We start from the raw sequence: 23,045 nt of genomic DNA, 5'->3' as shown, positions 1-23,045 counted from the left end.
GTGTAATTAAGGAGTTTCTTTGGTTATTGACTTCATTTCAGTTTTTAGTATGTTGTCTGATTTGTCCCAGGAGCAAAGTGAACTTGTTTTCCAGAACTTGCTCATGATTACCGGTGGTCAGAGCTATAATAAATTGAATTCCTTCCTAATTTAAACGCTTTGTAAATACATAAGCTAAGCTACAGTCATCAGTGGGCATTGACAACACAAAGTGATAGTACCTTTCCCAAGAAAATTGTCCTTTAATCACATAGAAGAACAGTAATCCCTCCTTTCCACTGGTGATACACAAATGTTGGGAGCTAAGTGATGGGTTCTCCAGTAAACTGAGTGCCATACTTCAGAAGCTTTAAGTTGAGGGTGGGAGGAGGAGGGAAAAAATAGACTCTGCTAGAGCTTGTAAACCACATGTATATTCATCAAGCAAATGAGATACGAGCTTTGAAACAATAAGCTGCTCTATAATGCACAGATGGTCTTTCAGGGTACCAAGCCCAGGCACTGAAGTCTCTTTCTACATTAATAAAAATGTCTCCGTCTGAGTGAAATACGTTTATTCTGTCTCATGTAAAGCCCTGTAAACTACCAAGAACTGACTGAGCTGCTGACACAGTCATTGTTCCTGTTTTTTACAACTCCTCCCATTCAGTTAATTAAAAAACCTGTTCCTGAACAGGAAACAAAAGCACTTTTTATACAGAATTGATCTGTGTACATTTTCAAGATTTCTGCTCCGTGAATGCACTTTTTCTTTAGCTTTGTTTATTGCAGTGTAAGTGCCTGCCAGAGGCACGGCTATTGACATAACTGTCCTTATAGAGTGGAATATTTCACTACACACCGTCCTACACTCATGCCGGGAACAGGCATGGGACAGGGTCAGAACCTGAAAGGCACAAAAGGCTGCTAAGCGAGCAAGAAAGCAATGAATGGTGCTAAAGTCAAGCCATAGGAATGGGGATACTCATGTGGAGTAGCAGGAAGAAAAAAGATCTGTCAGTGAAAGAACAGAAAGCATAAAGGGTTTATGGTTGAAGAAAGTGTCTTTGCACCCTGGCAGAAACAGTAAGATCTTAAGTTTTGGTGAGTGTGGACTTTGAAGCTTTTGCAAAATAAATAAATAAACTCAGTAAGGCAAAGTTAATGATTAAGCTCAGCAGTTGCAAAAGCTTCAACTTGCCAAGAAATAGAAGAATGTGTATGAAGTTGTTTGGAAAAGCCACTTCTGTCAAATCTGGTTTTTAAGAGGTAGCTACCAAATCCAAGAAGCTGTGTCTGCTGTAAATCCACAAGTTACTTGCGGTTAGAACCTCTGCAGTCCATGTTATGACCAAGGATGGAGTTGGATTTCTGTACTCATTCAGTACTTGGAGTCACACAGGTTATGAGCCACAACTGCACCATTGCAGTAGTGATGTCAGCCTAAACAGAACAAATTTGTGTTATTGTGTTTTCTTCAAACTAATTATTAGAAATTTTATTTTGATTAAAAAAAAAAAAGGATTTTGCTCTTTCTGCATTAAAGAGGAAGTCTGACACATTCAGAATTCTACTGAAATCAGTGTTAATGAGGTGAGGGAATTCATGGTGTAAAGGCAGAATTTTTTGATGCAGCTGTGATATCAAAAATCCTAGCATGCTTGGCTAACCTTTAACAGGTATTTTAATAGGGTCTGTTTAAGTCTGCTTGAAATTAGAAATATTAATTTTGAATGCTAACCAGGACTTTATTCTGTTACTCTCATCTCAACTTTGTGCTTTAATTAAATGTTAATCTATTTTAAACAACCCTGTTCTTTTAATATATGTATGTCTTGGGATGAGTGTGTACTGATGACCTGGGAGGAGGTCACCTAGTTAAGAGTCGATCTAAAGGCAGATTAAGTCCGTGCTGCTTCTTAATTTTAAACATATGTGATGTCTTTCACTAGAATAGGAAAATCTAACTTGGGCAGAACAATGGAAGATGCTGTTAGACTTGTCTGCCATCCAGCTGAAGGTTTGATGTTCATTTTGCATTGACGTACCTAAGCTGGGTCTCTACTCCTTAAGATTCATTTTTAGCCCTGAATCAGTGTTAATGTATACATGAAACAGTAAAAATGAGATTCAAAGTACACTAAGAACCGTAACCATGTACTTCTTCACCTTTTATTCTACCTCATTTTCTCTTCCAGCTGTTCATATAGAGGACAGCAGTTTTTGCTAAAGGCTTCTGTTAAGTGTGGGATACGTTGGCTTTACCATCTTATCAAATATTCCTTTTTGTTGGCAAGAAATTTCAGCAGATGTTCTCGTAAGGATCCTGGTTACTGACTTAGTAGGTTGGATCTGTAAGCTTTCAGTGACTTAACCATTTTCATTAAGTGAGGTCTAAGTGGGTATCCACTAAGCGAGTACCAGGGGAACAGTGCTAGGAGTCACATAAGGAAAAGCTGTTGTTGTTGGCAGCTGCTGTTTCACATAGTAACATTCAACACTGTTTTATGCAGGCTTTGGGTTGGCTTAGTTGGGCTCATTCTCTTGATGACTTTTTATACTGCAATCTGGATAAGCTCTGATGCTCACCAGGAGAGCATGCCATCTTCATGTGCATGTCTTTGTACTCTTACTATTCAACAGGAACCTAGCAACAGCTTTTGTTAATAGTAATTAGGAAAGTCAGACAGTACAGTAGTCATCAGTCCTCTGTGTGGTCACTTAAGCATGTGAACTAACATGCCGCCTATGGAATGTTCTTGATGTCTGTTGGCAGCACATGGGAAAGGAGTAGAATGGTGTTAATTACAAGTTAAATCAATGATAACCCACTGAGTAAGTTAAATCTAGTTAAATTACTGTCCAGACACTCAAACATGTGACCCTGTAAAATGGAACATTTCATTGTGGTAATCTTGTATTTGTGATGATAATAATTTATGAAACAAAGGTTAGAGGTTAGGCTTGTTTTCCCTGTCTGTCTTTTTACATCATCTGTAACCCAAAATTCCCTCTCATGCAATATATGTACGTTAAATCTGCTTTAAGCTATCATCAGTCACAAATTGAACTGATTTTTCTTTGTTATGCTGCCAACAGAACTGAATTATTTTTTTCTTTTGCTATGCAACTTAAGAGTCAAAAGTAAGATAAGAGAAAAGAGAACACTAGTCTGTACCATCCCCTTTGTTCTGCCAGCATAGGATTAGAGGTTTTGATTAGCAAGCATTGCATTGCTGTGTGGGAAAATTGGTTGGATTCCCTTCCTTGATCTCCTGAATGGTGCCTATGCGTATGCACAGGTGATGTGTCAGCATGCTGGTGCTCTGCTTAAACATGTCTCACCAGGTTGTGATGCCTGACTCATTCTCTCTTGGTTGAATGGGTATTTGTACCGCAGACATAACACAGAGAGGAATAAAGGCATTTAAGGCTTCAAAATCTTCATAATACTTCCGAGAAATAAAACTCTTCATTCTGAAGGGCTCCTTCCCCATGAAATGTTGCACAATCTCTCCTGACTGAATGTGTCTTTGTGCCTTGCTCTCTGTTTTGCAGTGCCATAAGTTTAGCTCCAGTACACTTGATGAATTCTACTTGTATTGTGTTTACTTAGATATGTCGCTAGTTCATGCTTCATCTGTTGGGTTTTTTTAATACATTTATAAAATTTCCAGAAGATTGGGTACAGTGGGGACATAAGAGGTCCTCTTCACCCCTTTCTCTCCCCTCAAGTACTGACAGGCAGCTCTTCAAAAACTGAAGCAGTATTTGAAAGTCTGTTTAACAGCTATTTCATGGTGATTATTACAATAATAAGATTCAATTGTAGCTTTTCTGGTTTGTGTGCCAGTCATTATCCTTTGGAAGCTGTGTATCTAAGACTTCTGTTGTGTATTTTCCTGCTGTATTCTCTACCCTTTTATTATTTCCTATATTCTTTCAGTAGGCTACAATATAAAAATAAACACAGAAATTCCTATGAATAACACTTCCCTCTCTGCCCCCAAACCTTTTTTCACAAAGCTCTTAGAACACACCAGTGTGGCAGATAAGGATGAACTTGTACTGCTAGGTTGTCTTACTCTTTATTTGATTGAAGGGATGAGCTTACAGCACTGCATCCATGTTAGTTTTTCTGCTAGGTCCCAACCTGAGGTGAAATCAGTAGCTCTTTCAACAAGGAATCCTAAGATAACAGAGCCAGTGTCCTCTCTGTGGACAGTAGGGCTGGGAGCCTGTCTGCACTAGTTCATTTGCAGACTACTGTCTGTTCCTGCTGCTAAAAATGGTTCTGTAATTACATTTATAGCTGCAATGAGTCTTTTTTCCACCTGTACTGTCCCCTGTGCCATGGAGGCCCAGCAACTCCAGAGGACCTGAGCATGCAGGCGCTCTTCTCTCCTCCGGAATGCTGGGAACAAACACTTAAGTTTCATCAAACTGGAAGATGACAAAAGTGAATCAAGGCATTTATTTCCCACTCATCATTATTTTTGCATGTCTGCCAAACCTTTTCACATTTGCTCAGTGACAGGCCCCCAGAACAGCTGCAATATTAACTTTACACCTTGGTTGCAGTCATTTATTAGCTGTTTCCAAGATGTGATGGATTCTTTTTTGTTCTGACTTTTTTCAGGACAGCTACAGCCACTACTATGACAGCACTTGCAACAACAAAATGCCACGTGTAGGATCTGTGCAAAAACGTATTGGCAAGTGCTAATTTAAATAAAGTTTTTTTAAAAAATTACATGTTGCTGAGTGTGTTAGGATTGCTTCTTAATCTGTTATTTTAGAGTCTTTGGTTTGCCATGCTCTTTTTTGACTAGCTGTCTTCTCCAAGTATTAGGTAGGGATGAAATAGCTCTACTGTATGATCTATTTTATGGGGTGATAAGTGAGGCCATAAACTGAGATTTCCTTCCATTGCCCCACATTGAGACAAATTCATTTCTATATCAGGCATTGAGGGCAGTTGTGTACACAGCCAGCTGAAGACTGTACAGGTCCATAAAAGAACTGGGCATGATGAAGTGTACTTTCCAGTTCGTGCAACCACATTTTTCTGATATACAGCAAGCCATGTCTCTGTGCTCTTCATTATTGCACCTTATTTATTCTTTAGGCTTATGCTTTTCAACTCTGCTTTTTGGGGGAGGAAAACAAAGTTATTTCTTATCAGCTTGATGGACAGGAATGCTGAAAAGTGTAGACAAAAAACTTGTCTTTTTCCAAAGCGGTGTTATCCTGACAGGTAGAGAGCCTTTTTCAGTTAGCTCTGCTGATCTTTGAAACACTGAAATGCAGTCAACATTCAACAAATAATATGAAACATAAACCTCTGCAGTACTTTTGCTACCCTGCTGTGCCATCTGCACATTCTTGAGAAGTGCTGGGCTTTGCATATAGTCTTGCATAGAGAGATGGGAGACTTATTAAATAATCAAAGCTGCTGAAAGACAGTACAATTCCTGCCTCCTTGGAGAATCATTTCACAGGTAACAGATGCAGTGTTGTGCAGATGTTTCGGTGACCTTCCATGTTTCCTGTTGATGACATGGAGTTACTTTTTTCTTTTACAGGTTTTTTTTTTTGTCTTTTCTTTTTGGTATATAAGCATATATGTGGTTTCATCGATAAGGATTCCATTGGTCTAGGTGCAGTACAAAAGGAATGTTTCTGTCTTGGAAGCATTCATTGGCCTGTTGGAAATGGCCAGACTGTTTGGTGGTAAGGGGTAAATTGCTGCAAAAACCAGGGGATCTTACATTACAGGAATAACCTGTGTGAGGTGATTAGAATTGTGAACATACATAAGCCTGCAAGAACCTAAGCAGTGGAGGCAGCAGGAGCAACCCGAAGGCTTGGACGGAAAGAACTGGTTAATGCCCCTGCTCGCAGATGTTGCAGGGCCAGCTTCTGGCTAGAAGGAAGATGGACTGATCTTGCTGCTACTACTGAGTTTTAATAAATATCTCTATAAACTGGAAGATAAGCCCTGGTTTAAGTCTTTCCCTGCCTTTTTATCTTTCTGGATTCATTTCCAGAAGTACTGGATTTACTGTCTTTGCTGTAAGTACCTTCACAGAGAGATAAGCATTCATAATCTGCAGAGATAATATATACTAGATTGAAACTGTTCCAATACTGTGCCTGCCAGAGGCCAGACTCAAAGATAAAGAGATATAGAGCTTGTTCATCACTCCCTTGTACTTGGCTGCAAGGGAGTAACTACACCTGCCCAGTGGACCGTGTAGGTATTACAGATTTTTGATCTTTCTGAACCTGCACTGATTTAGTGGTGAAACATTTCATTATTCTTTCTGTGCCAGTAAGAGAGAAGGGTGTACTTCTATAGAAGTATAGTTTTAGCTTTACATTTTCTTTACATTTTTTGTTAAATTCTCAATTAACACACAGTTAAATTGCCTTATGACTTGTTTAGCTTGCTGTCAGTTTTGTAAAGTCCCCCAATGAAATCATGCCGAAGTGTAATAAAATCACACTTTAGCTTGCAGTCAAGCCAGATTTATGTCCATTTAACTTGCACTTCAGCCATGCTGTCTTTCTTTTATGACAGCTTGAACAGAGACCGGGGAGAAACATAATGAGAAATTGTCTCCTTCCTCCCTATTAGTTAGTTACTTGACATCTGGCTCAAATGTGTATTACAGGCCCCTCTTCAGGCCTTCTTTCTCTCCTTCCAATAAAAAAGTCTGCCTTTCTCAATGAGGAAAATTAATCTTTTTTTTGAAGTCTGTAGAGTATCTCGAGTTATAAACCATCTTTTCCAAAGGAGAGGCATTTTAACATCTAGCCCTGACAGCTTCCATGCACAGCATACTTCTTGATTTCGTAACAGGAGGAGATTAATGCTGCCCTTCTATTATATGCTTTGGGATCTGTGTGTACTCCTCTGTAGTCAACCTCCTCTTGAACTGCTGCTTATTAGCACTGAAGGCACAGACGGCTTTGTGTTTGCGCAGCTCGGCTGAAGGAAGGGGAGGATGGCACAGATAGCGACATAGACAGTTCTGAGCATGTCTTTGTACCGAAGCAAAGCTCCAGCTGGTTTATTAATTGTTTTTACAGGAACATGAGTAATTCTACAATAGATAGCATACCCTGCTCCCTGTAGGCACAGCCTAAAGCATGTGTTCGGTCCTGAGGAATGTGGAACTTTTTTGTAGAAGTTTGGGCTGTAATGGGTAACCGGCCTTTTCTTACCACCAGACTGGACTATCTATAGTTAAAGACATAACAGTCACAGTAAAACAGTAGAATGCTTCTAAACAGAGTAACTAGAGAACCTAGAATTAAAGACCACTGTCTCATTCAAAGTGCTGGATGAGTATTATCTGTATAGTGTGTTATTATTCAGTATGTTGTTTTAGTTCCTCGTTCATGTGAATTCATGCTTTGTTACAGTGGCCAACTCAATCCCTGCTCTGGAGGGAGAGTTTTCAGTTTCTTTCTGAGCTGGTGAAATTTTATCACTGCTGTATCTCACAGTTTCAAAAAAAAAAAACCACCCTATGTAGCTTCTGTGCAGTATCCTGTTCAACCCTATTCTGTACATAGGGGAGAGTGTTAAAAGTAACTCCACTGGACTTAGGTCTGTCTGACATGACTCAAACTTGCTGTGGTTTGAGGTTTTTTTTTTCTTCAGGGAACTGAGAGTATGAAATACCATTATAAATTGTAATCACAGCTGGCCTCAAATAGTAAGCCACAGCTGGGAATCCTGAAAATCAGACTGCTGGATCCCAAACTGGGCAATCAGTTAGGGCTGCACCCAGGTGGCTGTGTCAGTAGTCAAAGAGGACAGCAACTGAGAAGTAGGCAGGAGAGAGCAACAACCTCAGGTCAGCCCATGGTGGATGAACAGTGTGTGACAACTTCTGTAAAATTCAAGAACATCTTGCCCTTAGTGATTACCTGTGAAGTACAGTTACTGGCTCTGCGCTACAAAGTAGTAGTTTTAATGTGCTGTCAGATGCTCCCTGGTGCAGCTCAATCCCTGCTGCTTCATGGTGTCTTGGAACATCCTGACTTTACGTAGGAGGAGGTCTGACTTCATTCGGCTCCCCCCCACTACAGAATTTCCTTTGCAGGAAAGTGGGATGCCTACAGGGGGAAGGACCTGCGGAGCTGAGGAATGCATCCTCTTGGCTAGGCTGTGGCTGATGGGGAAATCCTGAAACCAGGACTTACATGGTCTGCATGGTGGGATTGAAAAGCACAGTTCTCTCTTTATTCCTTGTGTGTGCCTCAGATATCCATCACAACATGCTTTCCAGTGTCAGTTAACCGAGCACCTGCCTGATTCCCTGATCCCAGAGGTGCCACTGCCTGGTCCTCTAATTGCTTTGTACCAAAAAGGCTCAGAGTGGACAGGCTGAAGAATTCAGGTTTAGGATGCTGAAATGTTTCTGTTGAGTATGTGAAGTAATTTTTTCTGAATGCTTGCCTACTGTTGGGTTTCCTGCTGCTACCTACCCACAGTGTCTGCTAGGTGTAGCTTTGTCACTCCTACAATTTCTGCTCTGAATCCTGTAGGTAATGTGAAGTCTGTGGAAGAAGAAGTTGCTAGATTTTTTCAAGATCGAGGGTATCTGTACAGTGAGAGTTTCAGATACATTCAGTAAGTAATGAAATAAATGTGCAAGGATGAAAAACCTCTGGAGCTACTAAGCCCAAAGATAGCTCTTCCCTGCTCTGGATATCCTTGAGCCATGGGTTCCTCATAGAGGTGTGGATACTCTAGGTGGTATTGCTAATTGTGCTTAAAGTCCTCTTTAAGTGGCTGCTGTTTACTTCTGTTGAAGGCAGAATGCTGGAGAAGCCATCCTGTAGTCAGCTCCATTGCTGTAGCATACTGCAGGAATGGCCTCAGCAGGTCAGACAAAAGTGCTGCTACTTCTGCCCCAGCGTTGGTCTTCAAAGTACATAAATTGTCTTGGCTAAGCTTCAAATAATAGCATGTCCTGAAGCAGACACAAAGGTAGGAAAACTCGAAGGCAATTGATTTTTGAAGTGTGGTGAAGGTTACTAAACATTTGCAAAATGCAGTCTTGCAGTGGGAAATACCAGCATCTTTATTTGCTCTGGTGTTAATACTTCAAAGTTACTGTGGTCACTTTAGAAAGACAAAACGTATGGAAGGGAATAAAAAGAAGTCTTCAGTCTTGAAGGCTGATATTTAGGCTTACAACCACAGTACTCGAGCGTACTGATTAAAAGGTTGTGCCTCTGTCTGCAGGATGCTGTGGTTAGGTGGAGGAGCTGAGCCTCTTCTCCACCTCTCTTGGTGTGTGCATGTGTATACAAGTGTGTGCACACACCTGGAAGGGTGGCAGGACAAGTCTTTCCTATGGGGCATCAGGGCTTGCTGAGCTTGCATTCATTTCCTCCTCTGCTGCCAGGTGGCCTGAAGTAGTTCAGTGTGGGTGAATTCCCCAAATATGTCACAAATGTCTCAAGGCTAATGGGATGTATAGGGGCAGCAGGGTGTTGTGCACAAAAATGCTGAAGGAGTGAGAAAATATTTCTGTAGGTGGCTGACATCCTGATGTACTGCATGTGTTTTAATGAAGCTGAGCACTCTTTGGGAACAAGAATCCAGTGCCTGCATGCGTTGCTAATTTTAAAATATTTACAGGAGAAGCACTAATCATTGATTTTACTCTGCCTTTTTCCCATTTTCTGCACTTGTTTCTTACATTGAGTCTTGCTGTGCTGTTCTTTTGCTGAGACCAGCGTTTGACTTACAATATTTCTAAATCTGGGGAGATCTCCACACATTTTAAGTCATACAAGCAGCAAATGTGTCCATCTAAACTTTCATTACTGCTGTATTTGTGAAAGAAAGCTCTTAAACTTTGTGTTCATAGTGCACATAATTGATCGATGCACCTGGCTGTCCTTGGCAGGTCTGCTTGGGGCAGCTGCCTCCGTGTTAGTTCTTGCCTTTTACAAGACTTGGGAAACTTAGGCTTTCATGCTGGGAGGAGATAGAGTCAGTAAGAAACACTTCTTTCTAGTGCTCTTCTGAAGGCGACCACCTTCAGAAGGGTTTTGAATGTGTATATTTTAATTTCTTACTTTAGCTGAAGTTCTGAAACTATGTATTTTATGGTTAAGGAAAATTAAATGCTCTTCCGCTCCTGGGAAAGCCTAGGAGGAAAAGAGTTTTAGCCTAGCATTTTTTTAATAGCTGCTTGGTGATGCTAAAAACAAAGCCAAACCCTTACGTTTATTGTTTCGGGGCTATGTAGTAATGGGTGTTTTCTTTCTGTAAAACTTCTAATAGTAATCCCCAGAAACTGCTATCTGTACAAATGCTAATACACTGAGTTAAGTACACAAAAATGCCTCCGTAGTTATTTACTATTTCTAGAGAGCATGGGATAAAAGGATCTCTTTTGACTGAACTTCAGCTCCCACACATGCTTTTCATTCTGACCTGGTGAAATGGGGAGCCTTTCGTGGCAGGTTTAGGCGACTCTCTGCAATCTTCCGACTTCTGGTTTGGCTGCTGCTAACTGGAAAAATTGACTGGGCAAAATGGTGAAGAAGTTGAGCCAGCAGTTGCCACAGTGACAGTTGTCCAATATAAATATCTTACAACTCTTCTGTTTATCATCTGTTTTCAGGGCAGTTTAAGCTGCTGGAACAAGACCGAGATATTAAGGAGCCAGTGCAGTATTTTAACAGTGTGGAGGAGGTGGCTAAAGCATTTCCTGAACGAGTTTACGTCATGGAGGAAATAACATTCAACGTTAAGGTAGTCCCTGAATAAATATTTATCCCTGTCTAAATGATTAACTGTTACAACCTTTATATACATGGCAAGCGAGCAATGGTGCTGTGTGGGAAGTGTGATTTTTGGGACACGAACGAGCCTTTAGTGTTCTGCATTCAGTAATGGTACTCTTTGGGATTGTTTTTGCCATCTTAAATCAACATGTCCTCCAAGGGCTCTCCTGTCGTATGACACTTTGGGGAGCAGTGCTGATGATCCATCCAATAATTCATCTAATTAGGATGCTTCTGCCATATTTTAAACAACTGTTGTTTGTTGCCCCCTTTCTCATCCCCCTTCAGCAATGTGATTTTTATTCTCTGCTAAGCAGCAGCTGCTCAGATCACTGTCCAGAAAGCTTTATTCTCAGAGAGCACAAAGGGTGAAATGATGGGGTTGTTTGTCTTGAAATTACTGCAGCTAAATAGCACTGTGAGTAAAACAAAAAGAAAAACCAAAACCCAAACGACACACTTGTTCTCAATGTGTATGTGTGTTTGCATGTGCACACCTCTTGGGCTCATGAAAGGGTCAGCAATCCCATGAGTGTAAAAGAGCTTGCTGTCACCAAACACACTGCAGTGGCATGAAACAATGAAGACAGAACTTGTTCTTCCTTATCCTGCCTGTAATGTGTGACACTACACAACGTAGATCAGCTCTGCCAGAATAGCAGAGTGGTCTTCAAGCTTCTCTGGCTTGCTTTAGTTGATACACCACCTAAGACTGATAGAAGAGCTGGGATGAAGTGGCACAGATACACATCGTGTACCCTACAGGGGAAGTTGGTTGACACAAACCAGTATAGTTTCCTAGTTCCATGTGTAGTGAGTTGGGCTTTGTATAACAACTTTTTAATGTTTTTTTCTCTCTTTCTTGCACTGCTAGTCCATAGTTTTTATAGGTCTGTAACAAGATTGAAGACTGCTGTGTGACAGCTCATCAGTTAATTCATTCAGTGACACACTCATGCCTTTCAAGACAATACATTGCTTTCATTTATACTCTCCATTAACCAGAACCTATAAACACAGCTTTTCATGAATGAAGGCTACATGAGAAAGTTGGAACACTTTTGTGTGTTTAGGAAATAGCTGGGCAACTCAAGGCAACAAGAAAAATCAGTCTTCCCTTGGGACTGCTAGCCTTATCCAGTGCTGTGCCATTATTTCTCGGTTGACCAATGACCAAATCAGGAGAGTGGAACAGTAAGGTGTGTAGCTTTAACTTTATAGGGAGAAAAGTATTTGTCTGCAGGTTTGTTTAAATGTAAATGTTGTATCTTGAGTTTAATACGAATGTTCTTAAAACCCTTTGTTATATTTAGCAAACTGAGAAATAAGCACAGCTCACTGTTAGATATCAAATCCATTTTTAGAAGGTATTATAGTGATACTCCTTAATGTAAATAACACTAATAATAATTCAGGTTTAACCTAGTTACACAGTTATCTTGGCAGTGTTTCTCTTGGCAGTTTTTCCAGTTTCATAGAACTCTATTCCAAGGTTATCATCTTCCAAAAAATAAATGAACTTAACAGGATTTATTAAAGTGCTTAAGAACCCTTTACATGCAAGAGAATTATGTACACTAAAATTTAAATATAGGGGAGATCTTGTCAAACTGATAAGAGCAAAGGGTGGAATACTAAGTAAGTTGATTTCTGTCCAATGCAGGGTGGCCATTTAAATGCAGAGGAGAATATCAGAAGGTAGCTAATCTGATAGAAAAAAAAAAAAAAGACTAGCCTGAAATATCCAATGAAGCATTTAAGATGAGAAGTAACTCTGAAGTCTGGGAATTCTTTCTTGTTCCAAACACTTTCATGGGTATTTTTTGAAGAGCGAGCTAGTAGAGTTAGAGGGTGCCACCAGGCAGGTAGTCACTGCATGGTTTTGTCTGTGCTCGCTGAGTTCTGCCTGCATGTCGATGTGCTGTGGTTATTGTTCAGCTTGGTGCAAACCTTGCTCCCAGGTGTAAATCCTTTGCTGCTCTGGTAGGATTTTACAGGTAGTGCTGCTGTTCAGCGAACTGCCTTCTCGCTGTGATGAGCCATGGGATCTTTTCCAAGGGCAATACTTTATTTTTACTTTGTGTATTAGTTGCTAAAGGGAAAAATATACCATCTTATCCTGGGACAGTGAGATGGGTCTCCCTTCCTTCCTTCCGCTACGTTCTCGTAATAGGATCACAGAATGGTCTGGGTCGGAAGGGACCTTAAAGATCATCCAGTGCCAACCCTGTGCCATGGGCAGAGACATCTTCCACTAGACCAGGTTGTTCAAAGCCCTGTCCAGTGTGGCCTTGAACTCTGCCAGGGGTGGGGCAGCCACAGCTTCTCTGGGCAACCTGTGGCAGTGTCTTACCACCCTCATAGTGAAGAATTTATTCCTAGTACCTAATCTAAATCTACCCTATTTCAGTTTAAAGCCATTCACCTTTGTCCTATCAATACTCTTATAAAGAGTCTATCTCCAGATTTCTTGTAGGACCCCTTAGGTTGGGAAGGGGGAGGAAGGCTGGGTTATTTTTGTTCCGTTTTGTTGGGGTTAGATAGATTTCTGCAGTCAACTGCTCTGGTCCCATACAGATGGCAGTCTGTACAAATACCCAGGAAGCTATTTGCATTAAGACTTAAAACCAGGAACAAAACCCCCACATCATACCAAGGACAATTCACAGAATATTCTCTTAAAAAGCAGCAATGTTTTGTAGATTGAACCCTGGACAAGCCATGAGTTCCTGTACTCTGAAAAACAGCCCACTTAGTGTTTCAGGGCCCTTCAAATCTTCTGGGATATCATTTTTTGTGCTGGGGATATAACTTTTGTCCTGAAGATATCACTAAATCTCACTGGAGAGACTGTAAAGCTGTTTAGAGAGCTTTTCCAGGATGGAAAGGTGGGTTAGTTAATTAGCCCTGTAATGTTTCTTTTCTTTCCTATCAAAGACATTGTGTGGCTGGTTGTGAACTTATGATACCTCATTTGTCTGTTTTTTTAAGGTGAACCTCTTTTCACAGTGGTTTAACTGTGTTGGCCCATACAGTGTGCATTTTGGCAGAAATAAATCTATAGTGAAAACTTTTCTTTTTCCTTTTTTGACACATCTTAATGCAGTACAGTGCATCAAAATTGATTTCCTCACTTGATTGTAGTTCTGTTTGCTCTGATAAACTCACCCTGCATTTCCAAAAAGCACATATACAGGAGGTTGTCACCTACACTGGCAGTTTTAAACTCTTCAATAGCAACTTTCCTCTGCTTAAACAGCACTGAAGCCAGCTTTTAATGCAGCAATCAGGGTAAAGTCCCTCTCAGCTGAAAGAGAAATGAGTGTATACTAGCAGGAAGAGTTGTACTTCATGAGCTGGTTCTCTGACTTGGGAGACAGATGTTTTATAACAGAAAACTGGGACACTGTCTCACTGAATTTTGTCAAATTCCTTGAATAAAATTGCCCCCCCTTTTTTTTTTTTTTTGGTGAAAACCTTTCTTTTTATTTTTTAAAAATCTTTATCCATGTTGTGTGACCTGAAAATATTTGTGTTTTCTATCCAGTGCTATGATTAGTCCCTTGGCTTTAATAGTCCAAACCATGTGCAGTAACTTACAAATCAGAGACCTCACTGTTAAAAAGAGCTACCAAAAAAATAAAAATCCTAACTGTGAACTGCTTGCATAACTCCGATAAAAACTAAAAGGTATAACTCGCAATACAAAGCCACAAATCATTTTTGTAAGGACTTCATATGTGTCCAAGTGATTAAAGACTTCAAACTGTAACAAATTAGAACAACTGGAGTCCAAGATAGAATACTGACTCAGGTGTTATCAGAATCTGTTTTTCCGAGTTAACTGTTTCTTAAGCTAAAGAAACAATATCCTTGAGCTTTCCCAAAAGAACATGTTTCCTAAATAGTCATTCATCACTGTCCTGATGCCTGTCTTCTGCAGCAGATATAATTGGCTTCTGAATGTTATCAAATTGCAGGAGTCTTGAAATTTGAAATACTATAGTGACTTAATCCACTGTGGTTTTGTAGCGTGTTTGGTAAGTTGTCTGTAAGCCAGTAACCCCACAGCATCCTGGCATCAATAGGGAACAGTTAGTATGAAGGAACGTCTAGCAGCAGAGAGATGAAGGGTAAGTATAGCATGTGGTAGGTTCTGATTCTGTGGGTCTTTTGCATTAGAATTTGTTCAGTTCAAACATCTCCCAGTGATTTCTAGACGGCTTTGGAGTGGATGAGTGGAGAGACTTGCCATCAGCCAGGCACCATTCTGTGACCTTCCACACAGGTCGAGGGCACTCATCCTGCCTGACCCTCAATGCAGAATGGTGGGCACTTATCTGAGAGCAAAGGCTGCAGCTTGGGCTGTGGGGTCTGCACCATCTACCCCAGCAGTGGCCAGTGCCTCCACCCAGATGGAGCTGCTGCAGGGAGAGGCTGCAGTAGGTGCCCTGGGCTTTCTCCTGGGGCATGGAGAGGCATCAGAGCTGCCTGCAAAGGTGTGCCCAGGCAGAAGACCTCCTGGAGGCTGACTGAGCTGCAGGAAGCAGTGAGACTAGTTTTGGTTATAGTGTCAGTAATAGATGCCCAAAGCCTGGAGGGGGATCACAGGTCAGCAGGAGAGCACCTGAAGAGCAGCACAAAGGAATGAATTCCTAGCACTCCAGCCACTAAGTTGGCTTCACTGGGAGCCCAACTTACATGCCTCTATGCAAACACACATAGCATGGGGAGTAAACAAGAGGAGATATAGACATGTGCACACCTGCAGGGCTATGATCTTATTGCATCATGGTGGTTACTGCTGAGAGTTACTGCACTGGAATTGCCCAGCAGACAATTCCTGTTTTAAAAAGATGAGAGGAGGACGCACACGCACAAAATATGAGGGCACAATCCCACTATGCAGATGTTTGAGGACAATGTGTAGTCCTGCCTTCCTTCCCCTCGTTCCTTCAGCTAATCTCAGCTTCCTACCAGCTGCAGGATCTTCACACCTGAAGGCTGGAAACTGAACCTGGCAAAAGTCCCAAAGGAGGCAAGCACACTGCTTGGATGTGGGCAAAGGAGGAGGCAGGAAGTGAGCTGAATGTGTGGGGCAGAGCAGAGCCACACTGGGAATGCAAAGTCAGCCCTCCCAGATGTGTCATGAAACTGAGTGAAGGTTTCACAAGTGCTTTCTGGCTTCTGTAGCATTACCCATTTTCCAGAACTATGAGGAGATCCCAATAGTTTGCCACAAAAAATATGTGGTTATTTCTGCATCAGCCTGTGTTCTGGACTACCTTAATTCTGCCATTCTGATAGCGCGGTGCTGTCTTCTCTGTCATACATACCAGTGATACGCTGTGTCATATGTGGGCTGGGACATGCCACTAGCAGGTCCAAGTGTCTGAAATAGCGTAGGGCTCTGCTACACCCTGACAGTGATGGCATAGCAAGAAGCAGAGGGTGCATGGGGCATGTCCTCAGCAGGGGTGTGAAGGAACATGGGGTGCTTGAAGGTGCACATCCTGCTGGGTCAGTGCTGGGAGCATGGAAGGTAGAGGAAGCAGAGTCTGGTGTGGTGTTACAATTATATGGTGTTATAATTTATGTGGTGTTGTAATTTATGATAAACACTTTCTCACAGATTATGTTGTCTTTAAGTGTACTATATGGCATTAACTAAATCTATTCTGAAGAGCTGCTGTGCATGACTGATTCCTAGGTTGATGGGGGCCCTTTGAGGTTCACCAAAGGCATATGCAAAGCACAGCACTTGAGATGCCATAAGCTCTGCAACAGGCTGAAAGTGACTCTGGGGAAAAAGTCTGAGGGGTACCCAGCAGACAATACTGGTGGTGTAACAACGGTGGCCAACAGCGTATTGGGCTGTATAAACAAGAGTGCACCCTGCAAGTCAAGGACTGTGATTATTCCCCATCAGCACTTGTAATACTACAGCTGGAGTATTGCTTCCAGTTTTGGAAATGGCTTTTTTCCAGTGACCTCCTGATACAAGGAAGACATTCACATGTAGGAGCAAGTCCGATATATGAAGATGGTCAGGGGGTTGTAGCAAGATATGTATTAGGAGAGGCAGGGATGTCTGGGTTTCTTCAGCCTTGAGAGGGTTGAGGGGAGATCTCTGCTGTGCTACCTACTTAAGGGGAGGGTATGAAGAAGACAGACTTACTCATCTGCCCAGTGGGAGGATGTCCTGGGTTTAGCAGTAGCAGCCATTTTTTCTCCTTCTTAGTAGCTGGTGCAGTGCTGTGGTTTTGACTTTCAGCCTGGGAATGGTGCCGATAACACCGATGTTTTTAGTTACTGCTCAAATATTTAGTCTGACCAAGGACTTTGTGAGCCTCATGCTCTGCCCGGGAGGAGGGGAAGCCGGGAGGAAGTAGAGACAGGGCACCTGACCCAAACTGACCAAAGAGGTATTCCATACCACAGCACGTCATGCCCAGGATGTAACTGGGAGTTACTCGGAAGGTCTAGGACTGCAGGGTTGGAGGAGGTATCGGTCGGTGCTTGGTTGGGCTGGGGGGGGTGAGTTATCGGTCAGCAGATGGTGAGGTGTTATATTCTCTTCCCTTGCTATTTCCTTTATCATTATTATTATTGGTGGTAGCAGTAGTGATTTGTGTTATACCTTAGTTACTAAACTGTTCTTATCTCAACCCATGGGATTTGCATTCTTTTTTGATTCTCCTCTCCATCCCTCCGGGAGTAGAGGGAGGGGAAAAAAGGGGGGGAGCGAGTGAACGAGCTGCCTGACTGGTTTTAAACCACAACAGAGGACAAGAGACAAAAGGCACAAGTTGGAACTTGAGAATTCTGCTCAAAAAAAAAGAAAAAAAGTAAATAAATAAACCAAAAACCTAAGACAGTGGTGGTTGAACACAGGAAGAGGTTGCCCAGAGAAAATGTGGGTTCTCTGTCTTTGGAGAAACTAAATATTTAACTGGACAGAGCCCTGAGCAGCCTGCCATAACTACACCTGCTTTGAACAGCAGGTTGGACTGGATGAGTCATTTCCAACCTGGAGGATTCTACAAGCCTGACCTGATGTCCTGTGCTGATATCCATGGTCTGTTGTTGATGTTTTTCTAAGTTTTGTGGCCACTGATAAAGTGAAACATTTGAGTGAACAGGACAGAGCAAGTTTGATTTTCGTAGGTCTTTGCTACAAGAACAAAGTAAAGATCATGTAGTTATGTAATCTGTGAAACAAAAACTCAGAGATATCTGTGCATTGCTATGTATGGTATGATATGGACTGAGATATGTAGGGTATATATTTGTTGCTAATAGCCTGGAACACATTTATCTACCATGTATGCTTTATAATTTTAATCAGCACGTGGTGGTGAATGAATAACCTAACATAAGAAGAGAGGAGTTAGCTTTCTTGACTTTCAGGACTTAAATTTTAAGATATACTTAGCCTGCTGTACCAGCAGCCTTCACATCACCATAGCAGAGTTTAGTGGATAGGGATAAAAATTGTGCAGTCTTGGACTTTTCATTTAGCTTTTTCAGTTTTTATTACAGTTTTGGACAGCAGCTGATACCTTATATTTTTATTCAGAAGGAAGAATGCCGAACAGTATTTTTCTCAGTGCCAAACTAGAAATATTGGCATGATTTTTCTTTTGTTCCAGCACAGTAAAATTCAGCTTTATTTTTCCTGTTATTATCTGTGACTATATTATAAAAAAAAAAGAAAGCATGTTTTCCAGAATTTTTTAATTGAGAATGATTTTATCTTTGAATATGCCTGTTGAATTTAAATATCCATTTGCTATTTGGCTGGTGAAATGGATGCCATCAATAAGCAGCTGCTTTGCAAGACCCACGTTTTGAAGCTCAGCCAGTTAGTTACCTCTGTGGCTTCACATCTGACCCTCCATTTCCTTCTGCAGTGCCTTGTTTATTTGTGAGCCAACAGGGAGCTGCAAGTTGGCTAAGCAGGAGCTCCCACAGCAGTAGGTTGTGACATCTCCCTTGCTCCAGCCAGTGTCCCGCAGGAAGCCAGAACTTGTACTGTCACAAGTTGAAGTATCTGACGGTGTAGCTGGTGTTGTCCAGAGAAGCCTTTTGTGGGGACTTGTCAATGCTAGAAAATGATGTTATTTCAGTATAAGCCCTCTCAGAATGAGAAGGGGAGATGGAATGGTACATGCACAGAGCCCTGTGTTTCCTCAGCCCTTAACAGCTCCATCGAGGATTGCCACTCAAAAGCAGCGCTCCTGTGGTGCTTTTGAGGAGAAACCAGCAATGAGTGTAATCAGCAAAAACACAGGGTGCTTTCCTTTCATGTGGTGGTGTTTCAGAATGCTGTCTAGCCAGTGGTGTGAACTGTGAATGAGTATTACACACCATAAATCCTAGTAGTTTCCTGGGTTAGACCAATTAGTGTTTGTTTAGATAATTCAGGCTTGAATGACTTCCTCTCTGGAAGCCCTGAGACTGAAGTGCTTAAGGTGGTGCTGAACTGCCTGTACATTTGCTCTGAAAAGCTTGCAGAAGTAAATGACAACTTCACAAACACGGGTGAATTGCAGATCACATCTTACAAGAGGAAATGTTATTCACAGTGTTTCTCTATTATTAACTGATTGGAATGACAGCCTTGATTTCATGCAGTGGCTCTTCTGTAATGATACCCAAGTTTGAAGCCCAGAATTTGAACTTCAGACAGCTTCATAAAGTCTTCAGGGGTTGTGAAGGTGAGGAAGGGATATACAATTTCAGCATATATTTTCATTTGCAATTTCTTTAATGTTAAATATTTCCAAATGAAATAGTCTATAACAGGCCAGTAGTGCCTATCTGATGTACCTTCCTTTATGATAGGTATCTGCTGCTGAGGAGGAGCTGTGTGGGTTCTGTTAGGTGCCTGAAAAGAGTTTTTCACATTAAACCACTCGAATATGGAGCAGAGCAATCTTGTTTGTAAAGAGCTATTCCAGTCTTAAGGAAATAACTTCAGGAACAAATGAGTCTCTGACATCTGGTTTGCCTTCCTTTTTTTTTTTTTTTCTCTCTCTTTCCAGTACCATTTCCATACTAGAAAAGCACACACATGGCTGTACATATGTTGTTTAATCTCTTAAATTGCAATTATGATCAAAAAATGAGGAAGGAAGTCTATGACTAGGAGAGCAAAGCAGAGGGGGAGTTAGGCATATGGGATAGACCAATATTCTTGACTTCTTCAGGGAATAGATGTCATCTGTCATTTCCCCTGGCCTGGAAGAGATTCTATCAAAGGGATATGCTTCATGTGTAATGATGAGATCACCTTTTCTGCTCCTCAGGGAGCTGAAGATGGGAAGAAGTTTGCTTCCCTCAAGAGCCTGGCAAATAAGTTCTAGCAAACAGCAAAAATAAGGGCATGGGAGAAAAGATATCCAAGGGAATCCAGACATGCTTTGTGATAGCTGTATTGACACGAGTGGCTATTTGAATGTCCTTTCCTTAAAAATAGTTTATATTTGGTCTCATGCTTTCTTTAGCAGTTTCATGTGGCTGTTTCCCCTTTGGTAATATGCAGGAATGTGCAGGAAAATAAAAAAGGTTGTCTGACCGAGCTTCAGGTTAAACACCTTGTGACTGACTGCTCAGCTGTCCAAATAAAGTTAGTTCAGTTTCTCCCAGTAGATAGCCTTGTAAGTTCAGTCTCAATAGCTTTGATATGATTTGAAGTCTTAAACCAGACTTTTTATTGTTTTGCAGGTGGCTTCAGGTGAGTGCAATGAAGACACTGAAGTTTACAACATTACCCTTAGTACTGGGGATGAGCTCACTTTAATGGGGCAAGCAGAAATCCTTTATGCAAAATCTTCTAAGGAGAAGTCAAGACTCAACACCATCTTCAAAAAAATCGGGAAGCTTAATTCAATTAGTAAGCTAGGCAGAGGCAAAATGCCCTGCCTCATCTGCATGAACCACAGGACCAACGAAAGCATCAGTCTGCCCTTCCAGTGTAAAGGCAAGTTCAGCACCCGCAGCCCGCTGGAGGTGCAGATGCAAGAAGGTGAGCACACGATTCGCAATATAGTAGAGAAAACCAGGCTGCCCGTTAATGTGACTGTGCCAAGTCCTACCCCAAGGAATCCTTATGACCTGCATTTTATCCGTGAAGGGCACAGGTACAAGTTTGTCAACATTCAAACCAAGACTGTGGTGGTTTGTTGTGTGCTTCGTGGCAACAAAATTATTCCCATGCATTTTCCATTGCACTTGTCGCTTCCGAAATTTATTCTACCTGACAGCCTGGTGAAGGGGGAGCTGTGGCATGAATCCCTCATCCAACATTGGTTTAATATATGCCAGGAACAGTTTGACATAGATGAGTATTCCCGTGCCGTGCGAGATGTGAAAACTGACTGGAACGAAGACTGCAAGAGCCCGAAGAAGAGCCGATGCACGGGGCACAGCCATGTGCCCAACTCCCTCAGCTACGCACGGGATGAGCTTACGCAGTCCTTCCATCGGCTTTCAGTGTGCGTATATGGAAACAACTTGCATGGGAATAGCGAGGTGAACCTCCACGGCTGCAAGGACTTGTGTAACGAGTGGGCCCTGTTCTCTCATGATGCTCTTCAGTACCAGGAGTCTGGTGACAGTAGCAGTGATTACCTTTTCCCTGAAGTTAGCGAAGAATCGATGTTTCTGCCTACTAAACCAGAACTTCCTTACGAAGAGCTATGGTTGGACCAAGGGTCTGGAAAGGCTGGTGACCAGCCTCTCACTCGCTCGCTAAGTGAGAAGAACAAATGTGACAACTACAGAGGGTCATTCCGATCAAAGTATGGTACCGCATCTCTTCCTGTGCCTGCAACTGTTGGAACAACCACAAAGTCTTCAGATGCTTCCCTACCTCCACCTCCAGTGCCTCCCAAATCAGAAGCAGTAAGTCAGGATTATTTATGTTGGTTTCTTTCTGGTTTTTAGCTGGTGAAAAGTTTGCTTGAGAATCGGGTTTCTTTAGTGAAGACTTGGGGGAGAGGGAGGTGGTGTGGATATGGAGGGCAAGGAAACGGTTAAGAATTTGTGTGATGCGCAACTTCCGCTAGTCTACTTCTGAATGTAAGTCATGTCCGAAAAGTGTATTTAATACAATGGATCATGTGGCTTAATCCTGATACTTTTAGGTGATATTCATTGGGTTTTCTTGCTCGCACAAACAAGGTTTAAGAACTGCTAGGTCACTTCCTTCCCTTGCTGTCCATGTCGTCTCTCCATGTGGCCTCCATTTCTCACATTTTCTGTGGCTGAAGTGTGTGGCATATGACCCCACTTGGAACTACCTCAGATCACCTTACTGTGTGCATTTTTGATTAACAGGCCCTTATAATGAAGGCAGCTAGAAATTTTATGGATTTGAAGTGTTTGTTAATGAGATCATCTTCTCTATTATGAGTTTATGGCTGATTTTGAAGAATATTGTCTTTGTCTTCAAGGAAACTTTATCAAACTAGACCTGAGCTAATCATTCTGTACTGCTTATTGACAGAAAATACATTTAAATAGGAACTCTGCAGAGTTCATAAATGACCCTTCTAGGGAAGTCAGTTTTAAACAAAGCACATTTCCTGTCCTAGGGTTTCTAATGAATACGCATGAGAGAAATCACTTCTCCAAACCTAAAATGTCATGGAGACTTCAGAGGCACAAATACAAATATGTTTTATCAACAGGAGCTTATGTGGACTAGGTGGAAAATCCATTCATTATGTGGTCTCTTGACATGGTCCTAAACATTAATTTTTAAAAAAGGAAAGGAAAAATGAAAAATTCCCTCAGGAAAGAGTGTTTCAGAACCTTTAGCAAAATTTAAATGATACATTCTTATGTCAAGTAAATCTTGGTGGATAATATTATTTAACAAATCAGTTTTGCAGATTTTTTGCTCAACTTCTATATAAAAAATATTCCACTTGCAAGTCCTATGGTATTTTCAACAGTGTGGCTGCACAGTAAGCTGAAACTCATCAAAGTCTAAACTGCAGCAAACCGTGGTGATGCCATCCCTTTCTTATTGCCATCTAACAGTCCAACAGTGTTCGCCAGAGCCTTTCCACCATGAGGCAGGTCTCAATCTGCTTGAAAACTAAGTTGTATGTATTTGCTGGGTTAGTCTGCAGTGTATTGCCGTGGGGATCCCATGTCCAGGCTGTGCAGGAGTTGTGATGATAACAGGAGAGAACGCCAATGTAGGCACAAAATGCAAAGCTGCAGCCCCTTGT

At 41.6% G+C, this 23,045-nt stretch overlaps 1 protein-coding gene across 4 annotated transcripts in view; it reads left to right on the top strand.

Annotated features, from left to right (window-relative positions):
* GAREM1 (GRB2 associated regulator of MAPK1 subtype 1) overlaps positions 1-23,045 on the top strand; it is a 101,188-nt gene that overhangs the window by 69,291 nt on the left and 8,852 nt on the right. For all 4 annotated transcript variants that reach the window (XM_057397691.1, XM_057397695.1, XM_057397693.1 and 1 more), the window contains 2 exons: positions 10,638-10,768; positions 20,530-21,708. In XM_057397691.1, coding sequence (XP_057253674.1) covers positions 10,638-10,768; positions 20,530-21,708 — 1,310 coding nt within the window. The remainder of the gene's footprint in view (positions 1-10,637; positions 10,769-20,529; positions 21,709-23,045) is intronic.

This window comes from Pezoporus wallicus, unplaced genomic scaffold, assembly GCF_028554395.1.
Source record: "Pezoporus wallicus isolate ANWC-B61680 ecotype Strahan unplaced genomic scaffold, APGP_CSIRO_Pwel_v1 contig_227, whole genome shotgun sequence".
Taxonomy (NCBI): Eukaryota; Metazoa; Chordata; class Aves; order Psittaciformes; family Psittacidae; genus Pezoporus; species Pezoporus wallicus.
Note: the sequence above shows the minus strand (reverse complement) of the source record. Positions and strands in the feature narration are given on the sequence as shown.